This window comes from Rhinatrema bivittatum, chromosome 6 (genome assembly GCF_901001135.1).
Source record: "Rhinatrema bivittatum chromosome 6, aRhiBiv1.1, whole genome shotgun sequence".
Lineage (NCBI taxonomy): Eukaryota > Metazoa > Chordata > Amphibia > Gymnophiona > Rhinatrematidae > Rhinatrema > Rhinatrema bivittatum.
Genome location: NC_042620.1, coordinates 275233896 through 275255582, shown reverse-complemented (window position 1 = coordinate 275255582; position 21687 = coordinate 275233896). Strand labels below are relative to the sequence as shown.

The window sequence follows — 21687 nt, the reverse complement described above, 5'->3', positions numbered from 1 at the left end:
AAAAATTTTGTTCTGTTAAATTCGAAAGCAAGTGATTTATCCACTTTTCAACAGTGGAAAATGGAGATGAATAATCTTGCTATGGTGGAATTATTGATAAAAAAAATATCTTCTTTGATCAGGAGGGTTCCATTTCATTATCGTTATTTTTGTTATTGGGAGGTGGTTCAGACTGCACTTAGCTGAGATCGTTAAAACAGTATTATTTTCAACTTCCAGTTATGGAGGAGATCTGAGAAGTCATAGTTTGGGTGAGGTCCGTGGATCCCCCTTTTTAAATCTTGTTGTACAGATTTTCACTGCTGGCCTATATTTAACTCAGATCGACTCATATGTGATTAGAAAGCAAAAAGTTATGAATGAAAAGGCTGCTCAAACAACATGAGAGAAAGGACAACTGCCTTATTCTAAAACAGCGGCAGAATTGCCAAGGGCTGAGGCAGAGAAGGTGGTGGTGGTAGTCTCAGACAAAATGCTACTTGCCATTTCATAAAGTGTTTCGGTGGTGTTGAAAGATCGATTTTCTAAACTACAATCCACAATCAATGAAATAAAAGAGGGCATGGAGACACAAGATCAGAGACTAACGGAGTTGGAAAACTGTTATGGCCGCCGGCCGTGGCAGACCGCGACCGGGGCCGGTCACTCACCGGGACGGCGGGGCCAACCGCCGATGCTGAGGCCGGCGTCGGCGGGCCTTTTCTGCGGCAGTGCCGCTGTCTCCAACATGGTCGCGGTGTTCTCTCCGCGCGGCTAGCCCCGTCCCCTGAAGCTCCCTAGGGCCGCGGGGGCGGCAGTAACCAGGACTTAAAGGAGCCTCTACAGGAAGTAGGTTGAGTTCCTTCCTGCAGGCTCCATCCTCGGGGAGCTATTTAAGGCAAGGTCTGAGCCTTCAGACCTTGCCTTGGCTTCTTGGCTCTTGTGGTTGTTCCTGTTTGTTGTTCCTGATTTGACCCTCCGTGTGTGATCTCTGGACTGGCTGCGGTACTTTCTGGCTCTTGACCCCTGAACTGGCTGCGGAATATTCTGGCTTCTGATCTCTGGACTGGCTGTGGTACTTTCTGGCGCTCGACCCCTGGACTGGCTGAGGAGAACTCTCTGGTACCGGATCTCTGGATTGTCTGGGGACATTTCTCTTGCTTGGATCTCTGAACTGTGTTTGTCTGTTCTCACGACCTGCTGGAGGTGCCAGCTTCTGTTCTCATGACCTGCTGGAGGCGCCAGCTATCTGGATTATACGACCTGCAGGAGGCGCCTGCATCCAGATCTTCACCTATCACTGCCAGTGACCCTCAGGATTGGCCTCGCCTTCCGACGGTGGGACTTACGTTCATCGCCGGACCAAGGGTCCACCTCTCAATTCGTAACAGTAAGCCAAGGCCATGGACCCGGCAGAGGCTTCTGCACTGCGCGCCATTCCCGGCTTGGCTCAGAAAATCATGGAGCAACAGAATATGCTAGAATCCATGGCGGCGTCCATGGAGCATCTCAATGCTCGACTGGACGCAGTAGTTGCTACACACCCCAGTACTCCAGTCGCAACTCCTCCACCTGCATCAATTCCATCCGCAGCGCAAGGTTGTCCTCACCCGGTTCTTCCTCTACCAGCTAAACCACGATACGCTGGAGATCCTTGTCTCTGTTTGGGGTTCCTGGATCAGTGTAATATGCATTTTCGCCTACAATCCCTCTTCTTTCCAGACGATATAACCAAAACCACCTACATCTTATCATTATTGGAAGGCAAGGCCCTTGCCTGGGCTTCTCCGCTGTGGCAGCACTCAGATCCAGTACTCCAGGACTTCCCACGGTTTATAGAACTATTCCGGACTATCTTCGAAGAACCAGGGAAACAAGCCGCCGCCGCTACTGACTTGCTTCATCTCCATCAAGGAGGGCGCTCTCTCACGGATTACAATATTGATTTTTGTACTTTGGCTAACGAACTTCATTGGGAGGAGAATGTCCTTCGGACCATTTACCTGGAAGGATTATCAACCAAGATTAAGGACGAGCTGGCCGCTCGGGAACTTCCGTCCTCCTTAAATAGCCTCATTGAGTTAGCAACTAGAATCGACCGCCGGCTGCAAGAAAGGACCCGAGAGAGCATAAGTTGGAGGAGACGGCCAGCTATCTCCCATGTTCCTCAATCCACCTCTGCAACCCCTCGAGAAACCTCCACCAGTGAAGGGTCTGTGGAGGAACCCATGCAGCTTGGAAGGGGTCCCTTGTCTCCGGAGGAATGCCTGAGACATCGCAAAGCAGGTTTATGTTTGTACTGTGGAGGGTCTGGACATCGACTAGCAAACTGCCCTATTCGTCTGGGAAACTACAAGGCCTAGGAACCTTGGGGGGTGTTTCCCTAGGCCTTACATCTCCTAAACCCCCACTCACCTTACCAGTGACCCTTCGTACCGAAGGACAGGAATTTACTACTCTGGCTTTAGTGGATTCGGGAGCCGGAGGGAACTTCATCTTACAAGAAATAGTGGATAAACTTAAGATCCCTACCCGACTCTGTCAAAAGCCATTAATCATTTCTTCCATTCACGGGGAACCCTTACCAGGAAGAATAACCCATCATACGGAACCTCTGGACTGCTACATTGCGCCCGACCACACTGATCAAATTACCTTTTATGTCCTCGAGAGAGCCATCCATCTGGTGGTTCTTGGTATACCCTGGTTGCAGCGCCACAATCCCCAATTCGATTGGTCTTACCTACGACTTATTCGTTGGGGATCAGAATGCCGTACGACTTGTTTGAAGGGAACAACTCCTGCTTCCGGCTTCATCTGTACCTCAGTCTTGAAGGAGTTACCTGGTCCGTACAAACAATTTGCAGATGTATTTTCTAAGAAGGCCACTGACACATTGCCCCCACATCGTGCTTTCGACTGCGCTATTAAGTTGATTCCAGGATCCACACCGCCGCGAGGGCGCGTCTACCCCTTATCTGCAGCTGAGACCCGGGCTATTTCTGAATATATTCAGGACAATCTACAAAAAGGTTTTATTCGACGATCCACCTCTCCTACGGGGGCCGGGTTTGTTTTTTGTTAACAAGAAAGATGGGACATTACGCCCTTGCATCGATTATCGTGGGCTTAATGCTATCACTATCAAGGACCGATATCCTCTGCCTCTTATTGTGGAACTGTTTGACCGCCTACAAGGAGCCCAAATATTTTCCAAACTGGACCTATGAGGAGCCTACAATTTGGTCCGGATTCAATAGGGGGATGAGTGGAAAACTGCTTTTAACACCAGAGATGGACACTATGAATACCTTGTTATGCCATTTGGGTTAACCAATGCTCCTGCTGTTTTTCAAAATTTTGTTAACGAAATTTTTAGAGATCTGATATATATCTGTGTTGTGGTATATCTTGATGATATTTTGATTTTTTCCAAGGATCTACAGACTCATCGACAACAAGTTATACAAGTGTTGCAACGACTAAGGGAACACTGGTTATATGCCAAACTAGAAAAATGTGTGTTCGAAACTGAATCCTTACCTTTCTTGGGTTACATTATTTCCAAACAGGGATTCCAAATGGACCCGAATAAAGTCAAATGTATACAAGAGTGGCCTCAACCTAACGGACTACGGGCACTTCAACGGTTTCTTGGATTTGCTAATTATTATCGACATTTCATCAAAGATTTCTCCAAGTTGCCCGCACCACTCACCGCACTCACACGAAAAGGAGCTAATGTCAAAACTTGGCCTGCAGTGGTGGTAGAAACATTTCAAGCCCTAAAAGACTCCTTTCTACAAAAACCCTGCCTTTGTCACCCTGATCCTAGACGCCCATTTACTGTAGAAGTCGATGCGTCCACTGAGGGAGTTGGAGCAGTTTTGAGCCAGAATGATGTAAGAGGACCTCCCATCCATGCTCCTATTTTTCGAGGAAGTTTTCACCTGCAGAGCGCAATTATTCTATTGGCGACAAAGAATTATTGGCCATCAAACTTGCCTTCGAAGAGTGGCGACAATGGCTAGAGGGGGCCCAACATAGAATTACAGTTTTTACAGATCACAAAAATTTAATTTATCTACAGCAAGCTCAATGACTGAACCCACGTCAAGCCCGATGGGCATTATTCTTTACACGTTTTAACTTTGAGCTAAGATATCGACAAGCAAACAAGAATATCAAAGCCAACGCATTGTCTCGCTCTTTTGTCAGTGAAGATGGAGAGGAGCCTCTACAGAACATCATTGATCCAGCCCACATCATTCTCTCAGCTACCTTTTCTGTTCCAGTCGGGAAAACCGTGGTACCCAGTAGACTCCGCAATAAGGTACTGAAGTGGGGGCACAATTCTCAGTTTGCTGGGCACCCAGGATGTAAGTGAACACAAGATCTCCTTCAACAATTTTACTGGTGGCCTGGGATGTGCAAGGACATTCGTGCATACGTGGACTCCTGCCCTGTTTGTGCACAGCATAAGAATCCTGTGGAGAGACCGTGGGGGCAGTTACAGCCACTTCCGGCACCGACGAAGCCATGGACTCACATCTCCACCGACTTTGTTGTTGATTTGCCTGCTTAAGAGGGCTGCACTGTTATTTGGGTGGTGGTCGATCGGTTCTCCAAAATGGCTCATTTTATACCCCTTCCCGCCCTTCCTTCTGCTCCCCGTTTGGCTCAATTATTTATGTCACATGTGTTCCGGCTTCATGGTCTACCTCAGCACATCACATCTGACCGAGGATCGCAATTCACAGCTCGATACTGGCGGAACCTCTGTGCCAAGTTCCATATTGCTTTAGACTTCACCTCCGCTTTTCACCCTCAGGCCAATGGGCAGGTAGAACGGACTAATTGTACTCTAAAACAGTTCTTGCGCTTCTATGTTAACGCTCGACAGGATGACTGGGCAGCATTGTTGCCCTGGGCAGAATTCTCTCATAACTTCCACACCTGTACCTCGACTGGATCTTCTCCTTTTCAAATTGTCTTTGGTCGACAACCTACACCACCGGTGCCTCTACCCCTATCTGTTCCCTCTCCAGCAGCTCAGCTTACTGCCACACAGTTAAAGCAACTTTGGATATACACCCGACAGATGCTACAAAGGGCCGCACATACTGCTAAAAGATTCGCGGACCGACATCGGAGACCCGCACCCCAATTTTGAATAGGAGAAAAGGTGTGGCTCAGCACCAGAAATATCCATTTGAGGGTCCCATCAATGAGACTGGCTTCCCGCTATATTGGCCCTTTTCCTGTAACTAAGCAAATAGGTCCTGTGACCTACCAACTACATCTACCTGCCTCACTACGTATCCACAATGCCTTTCACGTATCCTTGTTGAAACCTTTGCTTCTCAAATGGCCCTCTCGGAAGGTTCCTGTTTCTCCACAATTGCAACTGGAGGAAGACACAACTTATCAAGTCCGGGAAGTTTTCGATGTCCGTAGACGAGGTCGTAGATGGGAGTATCTCCTGGCTTGGGAGGGATTTGAGCCAGAAGAGAATTCTTGGGAGCCCACTACTAACATCTTGGACAAGGATCTTCTCAAGTACTTTCATATCACTCACCCAGAGAAACCCAAGCCTTCTAGGGGGAGGCCTAAAGGAGGGGGTACTGTTATTGCCGCCGGCCGCAGCAAACCGCGACCGGGGCCGGTAACTCACGGGACAGCAGGGCCAACCGCCGATGCTGAGGCCGGCGTCGGCGGGCCTTTTCTGCGGCAGTGACACTGTCTCCAACATGGCCGCGGCGTTCTATCCGCACGGCTAGCCCCGCCCCCTGAAGCTCCCTAGGGCTGCGCGGGCGGCAGTAACCAGGACTTAAAGGAGCCTCTACAGGAAGTAGGTTGAGTTCCTTCCTGCAGGCTCCATCCTCGGGGAGCTATTTAAGGCAAGGTCTGAGCCTTCAGACCTTGCCTTGGCTTCTTGGCTCTTGTGGTTGTTCCTGTTTGTTGTTCCTGATTTGACCCTCCGTGTGTGATCTCTGGACTGGCTGCGGTACTTTCTGGCTCTCGACCCCTGGACTGGCTGCGGAATATTCTGGCTTCTGATCTCTGGACTGGCTGTGGTACTTTCTGGCTCTCGATCCCTGGACTGGCTGTGGTACTTTCTGGCGCTCGACCCCTGGACTGGCTGAGGAGAACTCTCTGGTACCGGATCTCTGGATTGTCTGGGGACATTTCTCTTGCTTGGATCTCTGAACTGTGTTTGTCTATTCTCACAACCTGCTGGAGGTGCCAGCTTCTGTTCTCACGACCTGCTGGAGGCGCCAGCTATCTGGATTATACGACCTGCAGGAGGCGCCTGCATCCAGATCTTCACCTATCACCGCCAGTGACCCTCGGGATTGGCCTCGCCTTCCGACGGTGGCACTTACGTTCATCGCCGGACCAAGGGTCCACCTCTCAATTCGTAACAAAAACTGTGTGTTAAAATGGGCACACCATGCAGAGAGGATAGATGTACAAATCCTGATGCTTCAAAAAGGAAATGCAGCACTATAGACAAAGTGGAAGACCAGGAAAATAGGAATCGCCATAATAATATAAGAGTTGCTGGGCTGCCGGAAACATTAAAGGAGAGGGAATTGTCATCATTCTTTGAGAAATGGCTTCCAGGGGCTCTGTGCCTAAATAATATGATGAGTCCTATCACATGTGAATGAACACAGGATCGGGCCAGTGCAGAAAAACAATAGGCCGAGATCAGTAATTGCCTGTATCCTAAATTGGGCAGACAAGAATAAAATTCTAAATGCTTTTCGCCAAAGGTACCATTGAATATAATGGGACTAGAATTCTATTCTTCAATGATTATTCCGCGAAAGTTGCAGCCCAGCGAAAAGAGATCTCACCTATATGCTCCGAATTACATAAGCGTGCAATCCAGTTTACAGTGCTCTTCCTTGCAAAACTGAGAATTCAACACCAGGATAAGACCCTTTTTTTGATGGAAAAAAGAACAGCTACAGCGTTTTATCCAAAAACTGACGCAAAAGATGATGAGGAACAGTTGGATCTTCATCTAAAATTTTTTAGGGCCATTACATATGTGGTCAGAGTTAGTTAATGGTTTTGATCGGTTTTTTAAGGGTAAACTTGCCCTTACCATTGTTGGACATATTGTTGAATTTTAACTACGAAGAGAGGGTGAAGAACTAAAATACAGAAAATATACAATGCATGAGTGTAATTAGTGATTTCAGCTGTATTTCTGTGCATTATTAAGGATTTGATTTTCCTGAAAAAAATGGACAATTTAGCTAATTATTGGCAATACAAATTGCAACAGAGAGTTTTGCACGTTCTATTTAATATCGATTATACGACTATAGTTTCCCCTACTCTTAAATTCATGAACTGAATCATAAAGAAGAGATAGGCCTTGATAATTCACAGCATCTTCAGGTTTGCTTTGTTTGCTGGTCAACAGATGCTCCCTCTCATAGAAACATAGAAATGATGGCAGAAGAAGACCAAATGGTCCATCCAGTCTGCCCAGCAAGCTTTCACTTTTTTTTTTCCCAAACTTATCTGTTACTCTTGTCCCTTGTAAGTGACTTTTTGTTCTATTTCCCTTCCACCCCCACCATCGATCTATTTCCCTTCCACCCCCACCAGTCTTTGTCTGCAAGGAATGGAACTGCAGATTAATACACCCGTTTTCCACTAACTGGAAATAGTATTTCTTGAAGATCTAACACCAAGAAAAGCATGGAGATATGCTATATTGGCAACCTGTTACGCGTGCTGTCTGCGGCAGACCCGCGGCATGGCCCCCTCTCCTTTCTACAGTGACTCCAGCTCCTGATTCCTCCTCGCTGGCGGTGGTGGGCCGTCACCTCTGTCCTCGGACCTCCCCCGGTGTCTCTGGCTCTCCTGCAGTCCCTGGCATTCCCGGTCCTGCTACCACTTCTCGTCGGGCCTCTACACGTGGCCAGCGAAGAGACGCTGCTACTCGCGCCACCCCCCTCCCTAGGCACGGGCGCACACACCACTGATCTTTAAGTAGGGACCGCGGCGGGAACCTAGCCGCGGCCCTGGATGATGATGTCAGCTTTGCTACCGTGTTTAAGCTCAGGCTCCGCTCCCTAGCGTTGCCTTTGCAACAGGTCTCCTCACTGGTCGAGTACTCGTTGCCTCCTAGAGATTCACCTCATCTCTGCGTTCCTGTTCCTTGTTGTTCCTGGTTCCTGTCTCCTTGTCCTACCTTGCTTCATACCTCGGATTGATTATACAGACTTTGACTTTGCTTCGCCTGACCATGCCATTGCCTATCTCCAGACCCAGACCTCTGCTTCGCCTGACCACGCCATTGACTCTCTCCAAGCCCGGACCTCTGGTTCGCCTGACCACGCCATTGACTCTCTCCAAGCCCGGACCTCTGCTTCGCCTGACCACGCCATTGACTCTCTCCAAGCCCGAACCTCTGCTTCGCCTGACCACGCCATTGATTATCTCCAGACCCACACCTCTGCTTTGCCTGACTACGCTATTAAACATAGAAACATAGAAATGACGGCAGAAGAAGACCAAACAGCCCATCCACTCTGTCCAGCAAGCTTTCGCACTTTTTTTTTTCTCTCACATACTTATCTGTTTCTCTTGGCTCTTAGTAACCTTTTTTATTCTATTTCCCTTCCACCCCCGCCATTAATGTAGAGAGCAGTGTAGGAACTGCATCTAAGTGAAATAGCTTAATTAGTTAGGGGTATTAACCACCGCAATAAGCAAGCTACACCCATGCTTATCTGTTTATCCAGACTATGTAATTCAGTCCTTGTTGGTTGTTGCCTGAATATAGATCCACCTTTCTTCATTCCCCCCTGCCGCTGAAGCAGAGAGCCATGCTGGCTATGCATTGAAAGTGAAGTATCAGTCTTGCTCCCCTGCCATTGAAGCAGAGAGCTATGCTGGATATGCGTGAAGTGTCAAACTTTCTCCCCTGCCGTTGAAGCAGAGAGCAGTACTCGCTTTGCATTGAAAGTGAAGTATTGCCTATCTCCAGACCCAGACCTCTGCTTCATCTGACTACACTACTGCCTATCTCCAGACCCAGACCTTTGCTTTGTCTGACTACGCTACTGCCTGTCTCCAGACCCAGACCTCTGGTTCGCCTGACTACGCTATTGCCTATCTCTAGACCCAGACCTCTGCTTTGCCTGACTACGTTATTGACTATCTCTGTGATCAGATCTCAGCCTTTCTTGCCACTGCCTTCGGATTGCCACCAGCCCTGACTCCAGCCTGCAATTTGACGCTTCTCCAACTTACTCCCTGGACGTGGTTTACTCAGGCTTCAGCCTGCTCTTGCTCGAGCGCCCCCTCTGTTCCATTGGCGCTCGAGTTTCCAGGCACTACCCTGTCCAGAGTAAGACTGTACCATCTCCTCACCTGCTGTCTTTGGGCTAAACCAACTCTTACTTCGACTACACACAGAGGCCCACCTAAGTCCTGCTGGCCCCGGCACCCAAAGGCTCAACCCGCGGGGAAAGAGGGCTGGTATAGGCGAAGCTCCAGTGGCCTCTATCTATCAGCCCACTCTGCCTGCCAATGGTGGGGACCCGTAGGTCCTTACATACGGGTTGCATCAACCCCACCTCGGCCCAAGGGTTCACCTCCGGCGCAAAAGGTTGCAAAGGCCATGGACTCAGCGGAGCCGTGTGCCCTCCAGGCCCTATCAGACCTGGCATCCAAGGTACAAGAACAGCAGCAGTTTCTTGAGGCCTTGGCTTCTTCCATCAGGCGCCTCCATAATCGGCTTAATCCCCTCACCAGCAATCCGGTTCCTACACCAACTCCTCCTCATCCACAACCATCATCATCGATGCCTCGGGCCCTGCTGGCCTTACCAGCGCCCCCATGCTTCAACGGTGACTCCAAGCTCTGCAGGGGGTTTATCAACCAATGCTATATGCAATTTGCTCTGCAGCCCTCCGTCTTCCAGGACGAACAGACCAAAGTCACCTTCATCCTGTCTCGTCTTGAAGTGAAGGCACTAGCCTGGGCTTCGTCCTTATGGGAACGATCAGACTCACGCATAAAGGAGTTATCTCAGTTTGTGGCTGTGTTTTGACGGACCTTTTATGATCCTGGGTGGCATGCTGTGGCAAGCACCAACTTGTTACATCTTTGTTAAGGTCAAAGAAGTCTCTTCGACTATATCATTGAGTTTCGCACTTTGGCCTCTGAGCTCTCTTGGCAGAAAGACTGCCTATGAGCTATCTACCTGGATGGACCTTCCTCGCAGCTGAAGGATGAGCTGGCTGCAAGGGAGCTCCCTTCCTCTCTCGAGGACATTATAGACTTAATAGGCCGAATTGATCATCGTCTCCAAGAGCGTCACCGGGAGAGTTGGATGCCCGAGAAGCCCTCTCGGGTTTGATCCCGTTCGCCACCGACCACCAGCCCTGCTCAGAGTAGGGTCTCTATTGTGGCCAAGATGGAAGAACCCATGCAGTTGGGCCGTGGGAGACTGACACCAGAAGAGCGCCTCCAGCGGAGACAAACCGGTCTGTGTCTGTATTGTGGAGCACCTGGCCACCATCTACAGATCTGTCCGGTCCATCTGGGAAACTTCCCGGCCTAAATTCAGTAGGGATCCTGAACTTGGGCGCAACCTCTCCGGCCCCTCAACTGTTAGTAATGGTCACTCTGATCTGGGACTCCCGGTCCTTTCCAGTCCTTGCTCTGGTGGATTCCAGAGCAGGAGATAATTTCATTCTCAAGGATCTAGTTCAGCTCCTGGGTATAAAGACCCGTCCTATAGAGACATCCTTGTGCATAGCGCCTATTTATGGAGAACCGTTACCCGGTTGAATATTCCTTACCACAGAGCCAGTTCAATTACGCACTGGCGCCTTGCACACAGAAGAACTTGACCTGTTAGTACTGGAGAAATCCATCCATCCGGTAGTCCTAGAACTCCCCTAGCTCCAAAAGCACTCTCCCCAATTTAATTGGGGTTCGTTGCAACTGGTGGAGTGGGGCCCTGCCTGCCACCAGTCCTGTCTATAGAAAGTGGTACCGCCACCTGTGGTTCCCCTAGCTACCACTTCTTCAGGTATACCGGCTCCTTACGCGGATTTCGAAGATGTATTTTCCAAGCAAAAAGCAGACCTTCTTCTGCCTCTTTGGAGGTTCGATTGTCCCATTGACCTCTTTCCTGGGACCACGCCTCCCCAAGGATGCACCTATCCTCTGTCTCTCCTGGAGACAAAGGCTATGACGGAGTACATCCAAGAAAACCTTGCGAAGGGATTTATCCGCCCCTCTACCTCTCCTGCCAGGTCAAGATTCTTTTTTATGACCAAGAAGGATGGATCGCGGCCTAAACTCCATCAACCGCAAGGACAAGTACCCTCTGCCGCTGATCTCGGAATTAATCAATTGCTTACATGGAGCATCTATATTCACAAAGTTGAATTTACGCGGTGCATATAATTAGGTACGGTTCTGTCCCGATGACATCTGGAAGACCGCCTTTAACACTTGGGACAGGCATTATGTGTTGCGGTCTGCACCGCTTCCCCTCTCTTCCCCGTGACCAGCGCCTACCTCCGCGTCTGGGGACGCCGCACTCCGCGGTCTCCAGGACCCAAAGACGCGCTCAGTTCCATGTGGCATCCACCATTTGCCTGTCTCTCTCACCGCGGCCTCGCACACGCGCGAGTACGGCCACTTTGAGCGCCCAGAACCCGGAAGTCAAGCCCCGCCTGCGCTGATGATGTCACGCTCTGAGACAGATAGAACCGGCGTCCGGACGTTCCATCATCGCCTTGCAACGAGGTTCACTACAGTCTTGTAGTTCTGAGTTGCGCTTCGTCTTGCTGAGTTCCTGCCGCTGACCTTGGAGTTCCTGACTACGCTCTGCCTGCTGACTGCCTTGACCCCGGTCCGTTCCTGACTACGCTCTGCCTGCTGCCTGCCTCGACCCCGGTTCGTTCCTGACTACGCTCTGCCTGCTGCCTGCCTCGACCCCGGTTTGTCCCTCACTACGCTCTGCCTGCTGCCTGCCTCGACCCCGGTTCGTCCCTGACTACGCTCTGCCTGCCTCGATCCGGTTCGTCCCTGACTACGCTCTGCCTGCTGCCTGCCTCGACCCCGGTTCGTCCCTGACCACGCTCTGTTGCCGCCTGCCTTTGATCCTGGCTCGTCTCTGTTCCTGCTTCAGCCTTCAGCCTTGCCTTCACCTGCTGGCTGCGGACCCCGCTCCAGGTTTCTACTTGCTCCTACTCACGTCTGCTCACTTAGAGACTATTATCTTTGGATTTCCTGGTTCTCTATTGCTGGACTCTCCCTCTAGTACCCAAGTCCCAAGGTGCCAGAACCCTACGGGCCCCTCCTGGGGGGTTCTGGGTACCCGGGTGAAGATCTTGTGCTAGACTCAATTACCATTGGACTTCCTGGTTCTCTGTTACTGGACTCTCTCTCTGGTACCTAAGTCCCAAGGAGCCAGGACCCTACGGGCTCCTCCTGAGGGGGTTCCTGGTTTCCGGGCAATCACCTGGTGAACACTTTGAGCCTTGGCTCCGCCTCCCGGCCTACCCCGCCTCTCGTGGTAGGTCGGCTCAAGGGTCCACTATTCCACAGCAGTACCCAACTGCAACATTATGAATACCTGGTGATGCCTTGAGGCCTCTGTAATACGCCCGCAGTTTTCCAACAAATGATGAATGAAATTTTCAGAGATTTGCTGTGGCATACTTGGTCGATATCCTTGTCTTTTCTAAGGATTTGGCCACACACCACACTGATGTCCGTACTGTCCTCCAACGCCTTTGTGAGAATCACTTATTTGCAAAATTGGATAAGTGCTTATTCGAGAAATCCAGTCTGCCTTTCCTCAGATATATTATCTCCCAAAGAGGATTTTCTATGGACCCTGCCAAGTAGAAGAGAATCCGGGAGTGGCCACAACCCGTGGGTCTTAAAGCCCTCCAGCGCTTCCTGGGATTTCTAAATTACTATCGCCATTTTATCCCACACTATTCCACTTTGGCTGTGTCTTTGACAGCATTGACTCGCAAGGGCCAAGACACTCGAAATTGGACTCCGGAAGCCATCGAAGCCTTCCATCGCCTCAAAGAGGCTTTCCAGGTGGGTTCTTGCCTAAATCACCCTGACCCGAACTGTCCATTTCAAGTGAAAGTGGACACCTCAGCGATTGGAGCTGGGGCAGTCCTGAGCCAACGCACTGCCTCTGGTTCTATAGTCCCATGTTTGTTCTACTCCCGCAAGTTCTCATCTGCAGAACAGAACTATAGTATTGGAGATTGTGAGTTACTTGCCATAAAATTAGCCCTTGAAGAATGGTGCTCGTGGTTAGAGGGTATGCAACACAAGTTCATCGTTCACCGACCACAAGAACCTGGAACATTTGAGCCACGTCCAGCGTCTCAATGCCCGTCAGGCCCGATGGGCCCTGTTCTTTTTCAGGTTCAATTTTGAGCTTCATTACCGTCCAGCTGAGAAAAACATCCGGGCAGTTGCTCTATCATGCTTCTTCGAGCCTGAAGACACCCCAGAAGAACCCGATCCTATAATAGACCCAGCTGGTATCTGCTACTCACTCAGTCCCTGCTGGAAAGACTGTCGTGCCCCGACAACTTCGAGAAAGAGTCCTCCACTGGGCGCATGATTCTAAGTTTGCTGGTCACCCAGGGCGAGCACAAACCTTGGCGCTGCTCCAGTGGTTCTTCTAGTGGCCTACCATGGTCTCTGACGCTAAAGCAGACGTCGAATCCTGTAACACTTGTGCACAGCAAAAGCCCCCGGTTGGTCGACCTTGGGGTCTACTGCAACCACTTCCAGCTCCCGAGGAACTATGGACCCACCTGTCTACGGATTTCATCATGTATTTGCCTCCATCGAAGGGTGATACCGTAATATGGGTAACCATAGACTAATTTTCAAAATGGCCCATTTCGTCCCTCTACCGGGCCCACCATCTGCTCTAGAACTGGCATGCCTATTCTTCCATCACATCTTCAGATTACATGACCTACCCAAGGACACTGTCTCTGATAGAGGTCCTCAATTTGTTGCAGATATTGGCGCACTCTTTGCCGAAAATTCGGTATGAACATCAATCTGACAACTGCTTACCACCCTCAAGCCAACGGATAAGCCGAGCGAATGAATTGCTCTTTAAAGGCCCTATTGCGTGCTCACATCAATGACCGCCAAGACAATTGGTCTGAACTTCTCCCTTGGGCAGAGTTTTCTCACAACTCCCACATTGCCACAGCTACAGGCACATCACCGTTCTCCATCGTCTATGGAAAGCAACCATGAACACCACTGCCCATACCTTTGTCAGTACCGTCCCCTGCGGCGCAGGCTATTGCGGATGTCCTCAAGGATTTATGGGAACAGATGAATCTTAGCTTATGTCAAACTGCTTCCCGGGCCACGAGAACTGCTGACAGTCACTGACGCTCGGCTCCTGAATTCCTTCCTCGCCAGAAAGTCTGGTTAAGAACTCGGTATATCCGACTCCGAATACCTTATCAAGGATTCACTCCAAGGAACATCGGACCTTTTATGGTCACCCGACGGATTGGACCAGTTACATACCAGCTTCGGCTGCCTCCTACACTGGGAATTCATAATACGTTTCACGTATCGCTTCTAAAACCTGTGGTCTTGTCCTGGCCTTCCCGAAAGGCTCCTGAACCACCTCCATTGGTGGCTGAGACTGATACGACCTACAAGGTACATGAAGTCCTAGATGTCCGCCGTAAAGGCCACCAGTGGGAATACCTCCTTTCTTGGGAGAGTTATGGACCCGAAGAAAATTCATGGGAACCAGCCAAGAACATCCTGGACAAAACCCTCCTCCTGACCTTTCATCGTGCCCATCTGGGCAAACCCCGACCTCCAAGGGGGGGGCGTAAAGGGAGGGTACTGTTACACGTGCTGTCCGCAGCAGACCCGCGGCACGGCCCCCTCACCTTTCTACAGTGACTCCAGCTCCTGGTTCCTCCTCGCTAGCGATGGTGGGCCGTCAGCTCCGTCTTCGGGCCTCCCCCGGTGCCTCCGGCCCTGCTGCAGTCCCTGGCATTCCCGGTCCTGCTACCACTTCTCGTCGGCCCTCTCTGCGTGGCCCGCGGACCCTGGCTTCGTGAGAATCACTTATTTGCAAAATTGGATAAGTGCTTATCCGATAAATCCAGTCTGCCTTTCCTCGGATATATTATCTCCCAACGAGGATTTTCTATGGAGCATGTGGCCCGCCGAGAGATGCTGCTACTCTCGCCGTGCCCCTCCCTAGACGCGCACACCACTGATCTTTAAGTAGGGAAAACGGCGGGAACCTAGCCGCAGCCCCGGATGATGACATCAGCCTTGCTACAGTATTTAAGCTCAGGCTCCACTCCCTAGCGTTGCCTTTGCAACAGGTCTCCTCGCTGGTCGAGTACTCGTTGCCTCCTAGAGATTTGTCTAATCTCTGCGTTCCTGTTCCTCATTGTTCCTGGTTCCTGTCTCCTTGTTCCTCCATTGCTTCATACCTCGGATTGATTATACGGACTTTGACTTTGCTTCGCCTGACCATGCCATTGCCTATCTCCAGAGCCAGACCTCTGCTTCACCTGACTACGCTATCGGTATTGCCTATCTCCAGACCCAGACCTCTGCTTTGTCTGACTATGCTACTGCCTATCTCCAGACCCAGACCTCTGCTTTGCCTGTGTTACAGTTTTGGCTGCAGTGCAACCGCCTCACCACCAGGGGTCCCTCTAGTGCTGGCTTTCCTGACAGGCCCAGTCCATCTCCTCTGTCCACTCTATGCTCTGGGTGTGCCCTTATAACCCTGCCTGACAGTTGCCTCGGTGCTTCGGCATCGAGCTCTCCTGGGCTCCCTGCTCTAGCCTTGCGTGACCTTCGGGCCTTGCCTTGCCCTGCGCGGCCTTCGGGCGTTGTAACAGGCTCGGACCCCTCTCGGGGCGTTGTAACAGGCTCGGACCCCTCTCCGGGCGTTGTAACAGGCTCGGACCCCTCTCGGGGCGTTGAAGCAGGTTCGGACCCCTCTCGGGGCGATGAAGCAGGCTTGGACCCCTCTCCGGGCGTAGTAGCAGGCTCGGACCCCTCTCGGGGCGATGAAGCAGGCTCGAACACCTCTCCGGGCGTTGTAGCAGGCTCGGACCCCTTTCGGGGCGATGAAGCAGGCTCGAACACCTCTCCGGGCGTTGTAGCAGGCTCGGACCCCTCTCGGGAGGTTCGGACCCCTCTCGGGGTGATGAAGCAGGCTCGGACCCCTTTCGGGGCGATGAAGCAGGCTCGGACCCCATTCGGGGCGATGAAGCAGGCTCGGACCCCTCTCCGGGCATTGTAGCAGGCTCGAACACCTCTCCGGGCGTTGTAGCAGGTTCGGACCCCTCTCGGGGCGATGAAGCAGGCTCGGACCCCATTCGGGGCGATGAAGCAGGCTCGGACCCCTCTCTGGGCGTTGTAGCAGGCTCGAACACCTCTCCGGGCGTTGTAGCAGGTTCGGACCCCTCTCGGGGCGATGAAGCAGGCTCGGACCCCTTTCGGGGCGTTGTAGCAGACTCGGACCCCTCTCGGGGCGATGAAGCAGGCTCGGACCCCTCTCCGGGCGTTGTAGCAGGCTCGAACACCTCTCCGGGTGTTGTAGCAGATTCGGACCCCTCTCGGGGCGTTGTAGCAGACTCGGACCCCTCTCGGGGCGATGAAGCAAACTCAGATGGCAGAGCAGCAAGGTTAGAAGTAGTGTATATGGAAGACATAGATTGTACTGCCAAGGGCTTGATACCTCGAGCCAAAGTCTGAAGCTCCTGATTTTGTTTCTGGAGGAGCAGGTTAGAGAAGGCACAGGCCGTTCTAGGACGTCTAGGGAAGGAGCTCGTTACAGGCTGTTCAGCAGCTGTGGGAAGCAGAGCCCTGCTCGGGTTAATGAGTTCCATCTGTTTTTGTGCTTGATCTCCTAGAACGGAAGTCCTAGAAGTTCTCTTGGCCAGGTAAGTTTTTGGTTTTCCTGAAGTATAAGCTGCTTTTTGGTAAAAAGTTTTGTGACAAGTTATGCTACAATCTTCTGTTAGTAAACTGTCCAGGGTGAAAACATTCCTAGCTGAGCCAGAAGCAGGGCAGAGTGTGATAGCTCTGGCTGAATCTTTATGAGGAGACAGTGGCCCGTTAGCTGTGCAGCGGGGGCAGGGTTTGCCTGGAGGCAAAAGACAAGGAAGACAGAGACACTTCCACCAGCCTGGTTTGGGAGAATTGCAATTAAGGCATTCTTGGTATACAGACACATTTCTTCTGTGACAGTTGCTGCACATCCAGTGCTCCTGGTCCGAGAGCTGACAAGCTAAACAGTTCAGGTACGTAGGATAATTCAGAGTTTGACAAATGGTGCAGATAATAAACCGTGAGGACTCACCGTCTGAATACTGAGTCCTTTCTGTCTCTCCCAATGTGAATGGCTTCGGCATACTGTTGCCGCCTGCCCTGACCCAGCCTGAACCTAGACACTGCTTTCTGCCGCCTGCCCTGACCCAGCCTGAACCTAGACACTGCTTTCTGCCGCCTGCCCTGACCCAGCCTGGACCCAGACACTGCTATCTGCCGCCTGCCCTGACCCAGCCTGGACCCAGACCCTGTATTAGCCATTCTTGTCTCTCTCAACCTGGAGCCACCCTTCTGGGTGGTGTTCATGACTCCTGACCGGAGCCCAGTCGTAACAACCTGACTACGTTATTGACTATCTTCATGATCAGACCTCAGCCTTGCTTGCCACTGCCTTCGGATTGCCGCCAGCCCTGACTCCAACCTGCTCTTCGACGCTTCTCCAGCTTTCTCCCTGGACGTGTTTTACTCAGGCTTCGGCCTGCTCTTGCTCGAGTGCTCCCTGTCTGTCTCTGTTCCATTGGCACTCGAGTTTCCAGGACACTACCCTCTCCAGAGTAAGACTGTACCATCTCTCACCTGCTATCTCTGGGCTGAAACAATTCTCACCTTGACTACACACAGAGGCCCACCTAATTCCTGCCGGCCCCGGCACCCAAAGGCTCAACCCGCTGGGAACAAGGGCTGGTATAGGTGAAGCTCCAGCGGCCTCTGTCTATCAGCCCACTCTGCCTGCTGACAGTGGGGACCCCACCTCGGCCCAAGGGCAACACAACCAACCAGCTGACAGTTTGTCGTGTTCCAAGAGGGCAACTTTCATACTGTACACAAAGTGTAAAGCCTGTGGGTAATTTTTACTCTCAGACATTACCTCAATTCTCAGAGGGAAATCTCTTCCTTTGAAAAGTAAATCAGAAAAATGAATCTGCTATTTGTGCAGTACATTTTTCAGCAAAATTACACTTGTATTGCATAAGTGCTAATCTCTCCCCACCTCTGCCCTCCAGGATCGCCTCCTCTCTCTATGAGAAAACATATGCGTGCACTGGCACGACATGCATACTTTTACACATAGAGAGAGGTAAGCATTTGTCAAGGAGCCATTCCCACCTGTAAAACACTGTTTTACCTGCGGAAGTGCTTGTCCTCCAAAACCCCTCATTATGTCCTTGGCAACATTCATGGCAATTACGCAGAAAACTAAATACTAGTGCTGCGTGCAGAAAGCGACAGGGGGCCATTTGATAGGGATGATCACAATATGCAGAAATATTTCTTTGGTTTGCCCCCACCACACCCCTTAAACACTTCTGAAACCTTGCCAACAACCCAGTGACCTGCCACATATCATATAGGATAAATACACTATGTTAATGAAACATAAGTATGAGAGGCAGCCATGTTTCTTCTATCTTTCAAGTCTGCTTTTCATTTTTAGTGAAATCATTATAGAATATTCCCTGACTCTCCGCCTATACTTTATCCTTCTTGCATCTTTTGCCTGTTGCATTCCTTACCAAAATCTGCCTTCGAACAGTGGCCTCTGTAGGGTTAGTACCTTCACACGCACACACCAGCCTACAGGCAATGTGTCGCACTACAAAACAAAATTAAACAAGTAGTAAATACCAGATATTGCTCTCTCTCTCTTTCTACTATCTACACATTTTCCCATGAAAATCTGAGGAAAGGGAGAGTGGATGATCCAATGACACAAAAAGAAAACATCAAGGTATTTGATTAATAAACAATGATAGAACATGAATTTACTGGGGTTCATTCCATCTATAGATGCTAAAGTGCTACTGTAAAATTTGTGAAAAATTAACTGGGGAAAAATAGGTATTAAAATGTATCCATACAAGTACTGGTTTTATTTGTATTTCCCTGTGATTGCTATTAGCTAATCAGATGAGCAAGTGTGGAAAAGAGCTTTGGTAGTTTGGTATATTGTACTTTGATGCTTAGACAGATAGATGTGGGATGGGATTTAGTTAGTTTAGCATTTTCTACTTTGTATTTAGATATAGACACATCTACCTGTTCTAGACCTCATGAGAGGTCTAGAATGGGTAGATGTGAATCGGTTATTTACGCTTTCGGATAATAGAAAGACTATGGGCAATCCATGAAGTTAGCATGTGGCACATTTAAAACTAATTGGAGAAAGTTCTTTTTCACTCAACGCACAATTAAACTCTGGAATTTGTTGCCAGAGGATGTGGTTAGTGCAGTTAGTATAGCTGTGTTTAAAAAAGGATTGGATAAGTTCTTGGAGGAGAAGTCCATTACCTGCTATTAATTAAGTTGACTTAGAAATTAGCCACTGCTATTACTAGCAACGGTAACATGGAACAGACTTAGTTTTTGGGTACTTGCCAGGTTCTAATGGCTTGGATTGGCCACTGTTGGAAATAGGATGCTGGGCTTGATGGACCCTTGGTCTGACCCAGTATGGCATGTTCTTATGTTCTTATGGGTTTGGGTAGTTTAGTATATTGTAGTTTGGTATTTAGATGAAAAGGAGCAAGATGGGGTTTTGGTAGTTTAGTACATTGGTAGTTAGATAAACAGGTATGGAATGGGGTCTTGGTAGTTTGGTATTTAGATGGAAAGGTGTGGTATGGAGCCTATTTCGATGGTATGGGCTCCACCTTAACCAGAGCAGAACCAGGCTGTTGACACTAACATGTAAAAAGAAGACAGAGCATCTTTTAAACTAGTCCATTGAGGAAAGCTGTCAGTTGCTCAGAAGTGCATGGTTCAGAGGGATATATCTTCAAAAGATATTTGCAAAACAGGAAAGCCAGAATATCCCAGTAGAGAGATTGTGATTAAGGCTGAAATAGCTCAGAAGAATGTATACAAAGAAAGTCCAGATGTGAATGACCCTAAACTGCCTGTTTCATTTGCTAATAAACAGGTTATGGATACAAAGAGAAACAAAAAGCACACATCAAATTGTCTATATGTGAATGCCAGAAGTCTAAACAGTAAGATTGGTGAGTCTGAAAGAATGACACAATACAAGGATATAGACATTATAGACATTTCAAAGATGTGGTGAAAGGAGAATAACAATTGGCACTCTGTCAGAGTATAGGGCAGATCGAATTGGTGAAGAGGTGGCACTATAAGTAAAAGATAACATGATAAAAATCCCGCATGAAACAAAATGCCCTGTGGAATCCTTATGAATAGGGTATATACTACTGACCACCTGGCCAAAATGAAGAAAAGACTATGAAATACTAGCTGAAATTAAAACAAGCAAATACATTTGGCAACACAATATTATTGGGAGATTTCAATTACCCCAGTTTTGACTGGGTCAATGTCTCATCAGAATATTCTAGAGAGATTAATTTTCTAGATGCCTTAAATGACTGTTTCATGGAACAGATAATCCTAGAACTGACAAGAAGGACAGCTACTTTAGATCTAGTCCTCAGCGGAACACACGAGAGGTTACTATTGTGGGGCTACTAAGCAATAATGATCATGTTACTCATTTTATGTATGTTATGTTGTAACCCACTAAGTTTTGTAGATCAGCAGAATATAAATGCTTTTAAATAAATAATGCAATCAAATATGTCATAATCACTGGAGGGAAAACATTAAATGAAAACAGCAGCATACATCTTTAAAAAGGGAGACTATGACAGAATGAGGAAGAAAAAAACCTAAAAGGAATGGTTGCAAGAGGCATGGACACTGTGTAAAACTGTTGTGTTTGGCGGTCCGTGGCCTGGCCCTGCAAACCGCCGCACTCAGCTCCCTGCTTGGACCACTTATCTTCTCTTCCAACGTGGCCTGCAAACGCCGGCCCCCCCTGCATGGCTGGACACTGCTCTCCGTTGTGGCTGTATGCCACTGGCTTCACATGCAGCAGGACACCGCTGGACCATCTTAACACACCTCTCTTTAGGTGCGTGCATACCCAGCACTCCCCCATTTAAAAGATCAGCAGTGGAAAAGCTCTGACAGCGCCTGATGATGACATCACTCTTCCAGACCTATAAAAGGCTGCCGCTGGCATTCTCTCACTGCCTCAATAACAAGTCCACCTACTCCTCAGTAGAGTGAGTTGCTACCAGCATCCTGACTTCAGTTCCTGCATCCTTGTCTTCAGTTCCAATGTCCTTGTCTTCAGTTCCAGCATCCTTGTCTTCAGTTCTTCAGCTTCTTCCTCATTGCCTGCCTATTCTTCCCCTCACCTAGCTGCCCTGCCTATCTGTCCCTCCTCTCTTCTCAGATGGATTCTCTGGTTTTGACCTCTGCCTGATCTGGATACACCTCACTACTGCCTGTCTGTGACCACTGCTTAATCAC

At 49.6% G+C, this 21687-nt stretch overlaps 1 protein-coding gene across 1 annotated transcript in view; it reads right to left on the bottom strand.

The window, feature by feature from the left end:
- TEX11 (testis expressed 11) overlaps window positions 1–21687 on the bottom strand; it is a 974891-nt gene that overhangs the window by 784968 nt on the left and 168236 nt on the right. The window contains exon 5 of the mRNA XM_029607248.1: window positions 18870–18949. Coding sequence (XP_029463108.1) covers window positions 18870–18949 — 80 coding nt within the window. The remainder of the gene's footprint in view (window positions 1–18869; window positions 18950–21687) is intronic.